Source organism: Malaclemys terrapin, chromosome 4, assembly GCF_027887155.1.
Source record: "Malaclemys terrapin pileata isolate rMalTer1 chromosome 4, rMalTer1.hap1, whole genome shotgun sequence".
NCBI classification, from domain to species: Eukaryota; Metazoa; Chordata; order Testudines; family Emydidae; genus Malaclemys; species Malaclemys terrapin.
In genome coordinates, this window is record NC_071508.1 from 2,186,240 (window position 1) to 2,198,268 (window position 12,029).

Genomic DNA, 12,029 nt, shown 5'->3' on the forward strand with positions numbered 1-12,029 from the left:
GAGGCTATGAGGATGGGGTCCCCCCACAAGCCAATGCAGTGCCAGTGTCTTGGAAGGTGTCCAGGTGTGTGGTGGGGAAACTGAGGCAGAGAAGGTGGAAAGGGAAAAACAGGCCAGAGAAGTGGAGCTGCCAGGGAGTGAAGGAAAAGGAAATAACAGCCCCTTCCTGAAAGCAGAGAGATATTTTGGCAGCCAGAAGAGGAGGGTAAAGAGGCTTCGAAGGAGCCTGTGGGGTGGCTGGCAAAGAGCCCAAGAGAGGGATAAAGAGGTGGGGGTGGAGAATGGAAGGATATAAGGACACAATCTGGCATTGAAGCAAGTGGGAGAGGGAGGCTACGGCTTGACCGCTTGCATGCGTGCGTGCATGCTTGTGCGTGCATGTGTGTGTGTGCATGTGTCCCTGCTCCTCCTGCTGGAGGAAATCAGAACCCTTTGCATCCTCGTTAGCATTAGCAGTGTTTGCGCAGGCGAAGCTGGGATCCGGGCCGTGCACCCCTCAGAGGCAGTGATGAACTGAACCCCCATCTGGAGGGGGCTTTGATGGGGGCCTGGTGGGATGCGCTGGGGCATGGAGGGGTGAATCTCACAGGATCATGGGGACAACTGCAGCTAGGAGAAGCATGACAGGCAGAGCTGGCACTAGGCATAAGCAGACTAGGCAATAACTTAGGGCCCCGAGCAGCCCAAGGGGGTCCCCTATCCACTTTGCCTGGTTTAGAGTTGTGTGGGTGGGGGAGGACCCCAAAATATTCCTTAGGGCTCCCAAAGGGCTAGCACCAGCGCTGTTGGGCTGCATGACAGACATGCCAGGCACAGTGACGGGTATGGTGCGGAGATAGCCCTCGATCCAGTCGGCGTAGGGGGGCAGCAGGATGTAGACCCCTGGTCGGTTGGGGCTCGCGCATTGCACGCCCCAGCTCACCACCCCGGCCAAGAGCCACGCGTTGTCCCATTTGCAGACCAAGGGTCCCCCAGAGTCACCCTGCAGACAGCAGAACCATGGAGTCAATTCCTGGCATGTCCTCTAGGGGGCGCTGGCTCTGATCAGCCCCAGTGCCAGGGACTGGCTGGTTCAAAGAGATGGGAAATGGGACATGGGGCCTTTCCCCACTAGGGGGCACCGGCTCTGATCCGGCCCCAGGGCACTGGCCCCAGGGCAGTGGCCAGCTCAGGGGGGCAGGGAATGGGACATGGGACCTTTCCCCTCTAGGGGGCATCAGCTCCAGCCCCAGGCGGGGAACTGGCTGACTCAGGGTGGGTGGGGAATGGGACATGGAGCCTGTTCCCTTCTGGGGGGCACCGGCTCCACTCTGGGATTGACTGGCGTATGGGGAGAGGGAGTCAGGGAATAGTATACAGGGTCTCACCTGACACGCATCTTTCTCCCCTTCCGGATACCCTGCGCAGATCATATCCTGCTTGACGGGATCAATCCCCTGAGGGTCGTCTGGGTATGAGCCGGTGTTGAAGAGGTTGTTGCAGGTGTCTCTGTCTATCAGGGGAACCTGCACCTCTTGCAGCGTTTTGGGGGCTGCCAGGCTCTCTGAGGACAGACAGACGAACAGAGCTGAGTCACCCCCATGGAAACAAGCCATTCCACAGCTGCAGAGATCAATCGACCGAGTATTGCTGGACAGCTCATCCCAGCCACTGTTGGGACTCCGGCACCAGCACCGCTCCATGCTGACCAGCAGAGGGAGCCCTTGACCCTCACACTTGCACAGGTTGACACTCCACGGGACACAAGCTGTGGGTCAGCCGAACTCCCCACCTTCCCACAGAGCTGTCATCGGGGCGGCTCTATGTATTTTGCCTCCCCAAACACAGTGGTCATGCAACCTTCGGTGGCATGCCTGCAGGAGGTCCGCCGGTCCCGTGGCTTCAGCGTACCTGCCACTGAATTACCGCCGAAGCCGCGGGACCAGCGGACCTCACGCAGGCATGCCGCCGAAGGCTGCCTGACTCTGCCGCCCTCATGCCAACTTGCCACCCAATGCACGTGCTTGGGACGCTGGTGCCTGGAACCGCCCCTGGCTATCATGGAATGGAAAAGGTCTCTCCCTGCCTCAGTTTCCACATCTGTAATATGGGGATAACGATCCCGACCTCCTTTGTAAAGCGCTTGGAGATCTACGGGATGGACAGAACTAGGTACGAGCCAGCGATTTGTTATTACTACAGGATCAAAGCCACCACCTCAGTTGCTCCCATCTCCCCATCAGCAGAGGGACCCGCTTCGGGCATCAAACCGCAGGACACTGGCATCACTAAAGATCCATGCACAGAGCCCTGGCACCAGCAAAACCCTGCGCTGTAGCAGGATGCGCAAAGCTGCCACAGAATCTCACCCAATACAAAAACAGGGACCATCAACTAGGCGTGGAAATTGGAGGGTTCAAAGACAAGGAAGGATGACAGAGGAAATTCCACCAGCAACTTGCTAGATCAGTGGTTTTCAAACTGCGGGTTGTGACCCAGTACTGGGTCATGGAATGGAAGGCAGTGGGTCACAGCGGCTCTCATCAGCACTGCTGACCGGGCCATTTAAAGTCCCGTGGGCCGTGCTGCCCGGCTAAGGCAGGCTTGTCACTACCTGTTCTGACACCGCGCTGCGTCCCAGAAGCAGCCAGCAGCAGGTCCGGCTCCAGGTGGGGGGGCCACGGGGCTCCGTGTGGTGCCCCCACCCCGAGCACTGGCACCGTACTCCCGTTGCCCGGGAACCAGCCAATGGGAGATGGGGCGGTGGTGCCTGCGGGCGAGAGCTGCTTGCGCACCTCCGCCTAGGAGCCAGACCTGCTGCTGGCCGCTTCCGGGGCACAGAGCGGTAAGCAATGCCAGGACAGGCAGGAAGCCTGCTTTAGCACCCCCACTGTGCCGCTGACCGAGAGCCGCCCAAGGTAAACCTGCACCCCAATCCTGTGCCCCAATCCCCTGCCCCAGCCCTGAGCCCCCCCAAACCCAGAGCCCCCTCCTGCATCCCAAACCCCTCATCCCCAGCCACACCCCAGAGCCTGCACCCCCAGCCCAGAGACCTAACCCCCTCCCGCACCCCAACCCCCTGGCCCAGTCCAAAGCCTCATCCTACACCCTGAACCCCTCAATCCTGGACCCACCCCGCTGCCATCACCCCCATACCCCAGCCTTCTGCCCCAGCCCTCAGCCCCTCCCACACCCAAAACCCCTCATTCCCAGCTCCGTTGGGTCTTGGGCATCAACAATTTTTTTCAACTGGGTCACCAGAAAAAAAGTTTGAAAACCACTGCGCTAGACCGCTACAGCTCCAGGGTATGTATGCAGAGCGACATTTGCAAAGCAAAAGCAGGCTTTCTCCAAAGGCAGAATCAATGGGGATAATATCCAAGAGTAGAAATACGGGAGGCATATGCCAGGAGCACACTAGATGGCTACAAATCCATGTGTACAACGATCATGCGAACAGCACCACAGCAGGATCTGCCAAGATACCGCAGGGTCACACTGAATGCATGACAGGGGTAAAGCAGGGGTGGGAACTGGATGGATGAAGGGAGGATCCAAAGCCCGAAGAGGAATGATGGTGGAAATTGGCTAGCAATGGGCTAGCCTGCTATGGATTCATGCACAGAACAGACACACTAACAGGTTATCTTCCCACAGGAAGATGTACAAAACTAAAACAATCTCTCACCCAGTGCAAGATGAGGGACTTTAAAGGTTAGGGTTAAGGTTAGGGTTGGGGGTAGAGTATAGATTATCTTTAGGTGTAGGGTGAGCATAACTGTTAACATGAAGGTCAAGGGTGAGGGTTATTGGTGGGGTACAGCAAGATTTAGTGATTGTGTTAGGGTTAAGGTCAGTTACGTTTCATGGTGAATAGGGAAGGGTTAAAGTGTTAGTGTTAAGGTTAGAATTAAGGGTTAGGGTTAAATGTAAAGGTTCGATTTAGGTAGGTTTGGAAGGATTCAGTTTTGATTGGTGAATGTCAATTTCAGCATGCACGCACAAACTGAAGACAAAACATTTCTACTGATAATCATTGAAATTTACATATAGGCAATGTAAGAAAAGTGCTGCTTGAGAACGTATGGTAGTCACACCTTAATGTGTATAAAGCAGGTGGTCATGAATGCTACATAAAGCATGTATTTACAGTTCTGCTAAAACAGCTGGTGCCTGCGTTACCGGAGCACGTGCTGCAGATAATTATGCAGCGATCATAAAGCTTTCACTTTTTGAATCTCATCATCTACTGGAATTAAATAATTATTGTCTGACTCTCCCCCTATAATTTCCCACAACTGTGAAAATTTAAATGGATAAAAATGGGGGGAAACGCTTAAAAATAAACATTGATATCGTCCATCTACATTATAAAAAAACTCAAATTCTGCCAAGCCTAAATGTGATCAGGGACCATAAAGGTTAGGACTGGGGTTAGGGTTAGGGCATAGTGTTATCTTTAGCTGTAGGGTGAGCATAACTGTTAACCTGAAGTTTAAGAAAGAGAGTTATTAGTAGGGGGTAAGGTTAGGGTAAGTGTTAAGATTACCCTAACACTTGTTCGAGATTAAAGTTGTATTACGGTGAGAATTCAGTGGTAGGGTTGAGTTTAAGGGTTAGATTCAGTGTCGAAAGTTAAGATTAGTGGTTAGGGTTAGGGTTAAATTTAAGGGCTAGAGACAAGATTAAGGTTAAAGGTTAGGAGTAAGGGTTAGTGTATACTTTTACCTTTAGCGGTAGGGTGAGCATTTACATTAAATTTAGGGTTAACTTTTATGGTTGGGGCTGGTGTCAGGGATATATTTAGGGTTAAGGGTATATCGGGGTAGAGAGCTAGATTTTTATTTAGATTAGCATTGCAGGTAAAGTAGGGTTATAGTTATAGTTAGGATTAAGAATACAGTGGGGGTATAATGCTAGATTTTGATTTATGGTTGGTGTTGCAGTTAAAAATAAGATTAGGGATAGGGTTAGGGGTATAACAGGGGTATAGCACTAGATTTTAATTTACGGTTAGCAATGCTGTTAACAGCAAGGTTAGGTTTATAGTTATGATTGATGTTATAGCAGCGGTACAATGCTAGATTTTGATTTAGGGCTAGCATTTCAGTTGACAGTATGGCTACAGTTCTCGTTTGGTTTAAGGATGTCTCTGTGCTATAATGTTAGAGTTTGATTGAGGGTTAAAGTTAAGACTTAAGTTTTATGGTTAATAGTTAAGGATTAATAGTTAGGTTTAAGGATTATGTTGGAGATACGGTTGTGTTAGGTTTAGAAGTAAGGGTTAAGGGTTAGGGTTACATTTAAAGGTTAGATCAGGGACCATAAAGGTTAGGATGGGGGTGGGAGTTAGAGTATGGTATTATCTTTAAGTGTAGGGTGATCATAACTGTTAATCTGAATATTAAGGATAAGGGTTATTGGCAGGGGGAAGGATAGGGGTAGGTTTAGTGTTGGGGTAGGGTTACGGGTGGAGGTTAAGGTTGTGTAGGGTGAGAATTAAGGGTTAGGGTTGAGTTTAAGGGTTAGATTCAGGGTTAAGTGTTAAGATTTAGTGGTTAGGGTTAGGGTTAAGGGATAGAGATAGGGTTTAGGTTAAAGGTTAGGGTTAGCATAGAGTTTCAGCTTTAGCTGTAGGGTGAGCATTTAAATTAAATGTAGGGTTAAGTTTTAGGTTGGGGTGGAGGTTAGGGTTCTGCTTTGGGTTTAGGTTATATGTGGGTCATTGTGCTCGATTTTGATTTGGGGTTATTGTTACAGTTCAAAGTAGCATTAGGGTTCAGGGGAGTATTAGGGATTAGGGGTAAGGTTAGGGGTTAAGGTTAAGATTATGGTAGTAATATGCCCCAAAGCTGTTCATAGATTCATAGATTCTAGGACTGGAAGGGACCTTGAGAGGTCATCGAGTCCAGTCCCCTGCCCTCATGGCAGGACCAAATACTGTCTAGACCATCCCTGATAGATATTTATCTAACCTACTCTTAAATATCTCCAGAAATGGAGATTCCACAACCTCCCTAGGCAATTTATTCCAGTGTTTAACCACCCTGACAGTTAGGAAGTTTTTCCTAATGTCCAACCTAAACCTTCCTTGCTGCAGTTTAAGCCCATTGCTTCTTGTTCTATCCTTAGAGGCTAAGGTGAACAAGTTTTCTCCCTCCTCCTTATGCCACCCTTTTAGATACCTGAAAACTGCTATCATGTTTCCTCTCAGTCTTCTCTTTTCCAAACTAAACAAACCCAGTTCTTTCAGCCTTCCTTCATAGGTCATGTTCTCAAGACCTTTAATCATTCTTGTTGCACTTCTCTGGACCCTCTCCAATTTCTCCGCATCTTTCTTGAAGTGTGGTGCCCAGAACTGGACACAATACTCCAGTTGAGGCCTAACCAGCGCAGAGTAGAGCGGAAGAATGACTTCTCGTGTCTTGCTCACAACACACCTGTTAATACATCCCAGAATCATGTTTGCTTTTTTTGCAACAGCATCACACTGTTGACTCATATTTAGCTTGTGGTCCACTATAACCCCTAGATCCCTTTCTGCCATACTCCTTCCTAGACAGTCTCTTCCCATTCTGTATGTGTGAAACTGATTTTTCCTTCCTAAGTGGAGCACTTTGCATTTGTCTTTGTTAAACTTCATCCTGTTTACCTCAGCCCATTTCTCCAATTTGTCCAGATCATTTTGAATTATGACCCTGTCCTCCAAAGCAGTTGCAATCCCTCCCAGTTTGGTATCATCTGCAAACTTAATAAGCGTACTTTCTATGCCAATATCTAAGTCGTTGATGAAGATATTGACAGAGCCGGTCCCAAAACAGACCCCTGAGGAACCCCACTTGTTATACCTTTCCAGCAGGATTGGGAACCATTAATAACAACTCTCTGAGTACGGTTATCCAGCCAGTTATGCACCCACCTTATAGTAGCCCCATCTAAATTGAATTTGCCTAGTTTATCTATAAGAATATCATGCAAGACCATATCAAATCCTTACTAAAGTCTAGGTATACCACATCCACAGCTTCACCCTTATCCACAAGACTCATTATCCTATCAAAGAATAACGAGTTTTCCAGTCACCATCCGGGGGACCCCTAGAACCTCCTCCCCCATTAACCGCCAAAGTCCTAACATTTCCCCACAATCCCCCATTCACCCCCTCACCTCCGTACTGAGTGTCACCCCAGCCGGTCACCCAGCACTCCATGCCCGCAGGGAACTCCACAGAGGAGGCCGGAAGGCAGATGGGGCGGATAACTTCGTTGAAGCTCACAGCTCGTTCCAGCTCCACCAGCGCGATGTCACCGCTGGAGCTGATATTGGTGTAGCTGGGATGGCGGTAAATCTCCTTGATGGAAACTGATACTAGATTTTCAGAGGGGTTCTGGAGCTGATATTCCCCTAGGTTCACATGATAGGTAGACTTGTCCCTGCAAGATACAAGAGGAATAGAAAGGGGATTCACCCAGCAATCAGATGCAGCCAACTCTGGGGTGGGGCAGCTGGGAACCAGCTGTACAACTGATGGGGATGGCTAGCCTGAGGCTGAGATGCAGCTGCCTCTGGGACAAGCTGGGGAACAGCAGCCCATAACACCACACAGGGATGGCTCGCCTGGCACTGAGAAGCAGCTGCCTCTGGGACGTGGCAGTTGGGGAACAGCCGCACAGTGATGGCTCCCGCCTGGGTTACTCACCCATTGAAGCAATGAGCTGCTGACACCACCCAGCTCTCAGCAATGAGGGACCCTCCGCAGATATGGTTGCTGCCTTCACGGATGCTGACCTGCCAGGGCCAGGCCCCATTCTTGGCATCATTACCCCCCACAATGCGGGGAAATCCCGTTGGCTGCTCACAAGCTGAGGAGAAAGGTGGGGAAAAGAGTGAATAGAAACCAGGAGTCCTGGTTCCCAGCCACTGCTGCTCTAACCCACTAGACCCCACTCCCCTCCCAGAGTTGGGGCGAGAACCCAGGAGTCCTGGCTCCCAGGCCCCACTGCTCTAACCCATTAGATTCCACTCCCTTCCAAGACCCAGGGCTAGAACCCAGGAGTCCTGGTTCCTGGTTGCCTGGCACATAGCCTCTATCCTGTCTTCCATCCCCAACCTCTGTCTCCCCACCCATACATTCACCTCTACTTCTCTTCTCTGGGGTGGGGTGTGGTAGGACTGTGAGGCCTCCGGCAGGGCCTGGTACACCCAATCACAGCACAGTATTCCCTTAAAGGAATATCAGACTTAATATGTTTGCACTTCCCAGGAGAGGGCTGGGCAGCACAGAACATATGTTTGTGGGGAAAATCTGGGACTGGGGGTATGTTGGGGTCACCCGATGGGACTCTTTACGGCTGGTAAGAGCCCAGGTGTGGCTGCAGCCCACACACAGACATAGCTGGGAGCGACCTGCATGTTGGAGGCTGTTTGTGAGCAGGCCAGACTGGAGGCTACAGCAGCAAGGCGTTGTAATGGGCACCCCAGGTTACAGGGCAAGGGTGACTCAGCTACTCATTAGTCTGGATTGTGCCCTGAGTATGTCACAGACCTGTCTGCAATGAAACCAAAGTGAAGTTGTTTTAACACAGGGTGAGGGAGAGATTCAAAATAAAGGCAAGGAACGTGATGAGGAAACATAAGGTTACAGGTGGAAGAAAAACAAAACACAGTCTACAGCCTTTACCTGTTAACAAGATACTGTCCTGTCTGATAGGGTGTGACTCACTCAACGGTTAGTTCTCCCAGCCCTTGTCCAGCCCATAAACCTGGGATCTACCATTCCTGAGACTTCACCCCCCACACTCTGCAGGTTCATTTGTCTTTGTGAATCTCCAGCCTGTATCTCATCCAGACAGTACTCAGAGGCTGTCTCCACAAGCGTCCAGTTTTCAGACGTCACATCAGATTTGGAACACAACATCCTACGTCACTTAGCTCTAAACTCATTCCCCACACAAACATCTCACAATAATTCGACAATCAGCTGAGCCTCAGAGACCCCACGAGGCCCTTCCAGTGTGCATGGTCGGACATAGATATAATGTCCCTGCCACCATGTGGATGGGTGGGTTTGAGCATGTCTATGTTGCAAGCGCTTAGAGAGTGAAGAAAGAGCAGGCAGGACTGGGATTATTGGGGTTCAGGCTACCATGGAGGTTAGGTTAAAGATATCATGGGATTGGGGACAAGGTCATTTAAATATAAAAGTGGCCAATTAAATAAATTAACACAAGCCATCTCAGTAAAACTTAACACATCCTGTCTTCATTCTGCCACTAGAAAGAAAGAAAGAAAGAAAGAAAGAAAGAAAGAAAGAAAGAAAGAATTGGAAATGAAATCAAATGAAAACTAGACAATGATAACCTCCATGATAAACTTTGTTATAACCGCAATTAAAAGCTTCACCCAGCGATACCCTTAACCCTAACCCAATAATAACTGTCACGGTGTCACGGGGCGATGCTCTGGAACTGCTCCCTACGAAGCCAGGCAGGACTCTGGGGGAGCCTCGTCTCTGTGAGCAGATTGTCTCCAGGGCAAGAAGCTCACACAGCTTCCACCTTCCTGGGTCTGACCTCGGAGCATCCAGCATCCCCTTCTCCACCATGCACTTCCCACAGCGAGTTCGCCCAGTTGGGACTCCTGGGGAAGCCAGAGGGCCCTGCACCACAATTCCACAGTCATACGTGACTCTCAGCCAGCCAGTAAAAAGAAGGTTTATTAGATGGCAGGAACAGGGTCTAAAACAGAGCTTGTTGGTACAGAACAGGACCCCTCAGACAAGTCCCTCCTGGGGGCCAGGGAGCCCAGAGCCCCCTCTGGGCCTCCCTCCATTTCCCCAGCCAGCTCCAAACTGAAACTCTCCAGCCCCTCCTCTGGCCTTTGTCTCTTTCCCAGGCCAGGAGGTCACCTGATCTCTTTGTTCTCCAACACCTTCAATTGGCACCTTTGCAGAGGAGGGGCCGAGGCCATCAGTTGCCAGGAGACAGGGTGTCGGCCATTCTCTGTGCAGACAGCATCACACACGACTCTGCAACAATCACACACCCTTACCCCACCACCTAGATACTTCAGAACTGCATAGGGGAAACTGAGGCACCCACACAGTATTCAGAGAAGGGCTAGCAGGGGGAGAGATAGCTCAGTGGTTTGAGCATTGGCCTGCTAAACCCAGGGTTGTGAGTTCAATCCTTGAGGGGGCCACTTAGGGATCTGGGGCAAAATCAGTAGTTGGTCCTGCTAGTGAAGGCAGGGGGCTGGACTCAATGACCTTTCAAGGTCCCTTCCAGTTCTAGGAGATAGGATATCTCCAATAATTTTATTTTATTTATTTTTATTAACAACATTCCCACTTCGTCACAATAACCTTAACCCCAAGTTAACTTTAACCCTTGTTCCTAATCCCTATGATACCACTTGTTCCCCTGCTCTAACACATGATACCCCACTCCATTTGCGCAGCCAGGATAGGACCCAGGAGTCCTGGCTCCCAACCTAATTCTCATTCCAAAGGACCCGGGCAGGTAAGGTTAGCATTTTGCTGTGGGTGTCTTACCTGCCTGATTCTGACTCACTGGAGCACACATGGAGCAAACAAAGGGAAAAGAAAGCTATTACTGTGTGCCTGTGGGGAAGGGGGGTTATACAATCATCCCTGGTGTCTGACACAATGTGTCTGTTGGAATGGGTGCCAATAGCTTCACCCACAGTTCTGAGGCTCCACCCAGTCTCCTGAAACAGCCCTGCTATCCACAGCAACAGCTAAAAGTCTTAGTAGTGTCGTTATTCAACTCACCATCTGTAGGTTCCAGAATTAACAATCCCCACTGATCTGAATGGGGTGGCTCAGGAGTGAATGCAGAAATAGGGGCTAGATGGGAAGGGGTATCTATGAAGGGTGAAGGTGTGGGATCCTCCTGTTATTCACTAGCCCAATTTCCTCCCCCACAACCCTGTTTCTCTCTCCCCTCCCCATGGGAGGTAGGGCCCCATCTCCCATCTCCACTGCACCCCACACTCACCCTGCACCAGGCTCGTCGCCAGCAGTGCCGTGGCCAGGAGGGAGCAGAGATGCCCCATGAGCCATCCTCGCCTGGTCCTGTCTTGGCCAAACCCAGCTGGCTCCATCGTTCCGACCAAAGCCCGGCTGGGGAACGAATGTGCTGGGGAAGGTAGTTATAGACACGGCTCCTGCCTCCACCCTCCCCAGATCTAGAGAGAACAGGTGTGACCCATGCCCTCATGAGCCACTCAAGGAAACAAGGGCTGCTAAATTCTGCATGTAAACAGGGCGCGGCCATTCTCATTCTGCTCTGCCTGGAATTGCCCCAATATAGGCGTCCTGGAAAACCAACAAAAAAGTGCATTGGTCAAGGTTACGGTGGGGAGGTCCATTTTGATTTTAACTTCCCTGTTTTGTTAGCAACTCAATGTGTCAAGAACAGCTGGCCAAGGACAGTGCCCAGGCAGAGCTAAGGTTGTAACAGGGGTAAGGTTAGCATGGGGGGTTCCTAGAATCTAAGGGGAGAAGGCACCACTGTGATCAGTCTCACCCTGGTATTACACAGGCCAGAGACCTGCCCCCACATAATTCCTAGGGCCTAGCTTTTAGAAACACATCCAGTCTTGTTTGAAAAAATGTCAGTGAGGGAGAACCCACCACAACCCTTAGTAAATTGTTCCAAACCTTAATTACTCTCACTGTTAAAAATGTACACTTTATTTCCAGTCTGCATTTGTCTAGCTTCAACCTGCAGCCATTGAATCTGCCTGACTGACGAGCCCATTATTAAATATGTGTTCCCCCGGTAGTTATCTATAGACTGGGGTGAAGTCACCCCTTATCATTCTTAAGCTAAATAGACTGAGCTCCTGGAGTCTCTCACTCTCAGGCAGGTTTTGTAATTCTTTAATCATTCTCATGGCTCTTCTCTGACCCTTCTCCAATTTATCAACATTGTTCTTGAATTGTGGGCGCCAGCAATGGACACGGGATTCCAGCAGTGGTCGTACCAGTGCCAAATACAGAGGTAAAATCAAATCTCTGCTCCGAC

General features: G+C 50.2%; 1 protein-coding gene across 1 annotated transcript; it reads right to left on the reverse strand.

Moving 5' to 3' along the window:
* Nucleotides 1-583: 583 nt before the first annotated feature.
* Nucleotides 584-11,103, reverse strand: LOC128835529 (prostasin-like). Its single transcript, XM_054025058.1, has 6 exons — nt 10,998-11,103; nt 7,679-7,841; nt 7,147-7,412; nt 1,368-1,543; nt 778-982; nt 584-609 (listed from the first exon to the last, which is right to left on the reverse strand). The coding sequence occupies exons 1-6, from the start codon at nt 11,101-11,103 to the stop codon at nt 584-586; spliced, it is 942 nt and encodes a 313-aa protein (XP_053881033.1).
* Between the last annotated feature and the right edge of the window lie 926 nt (nt 11,104-12,029).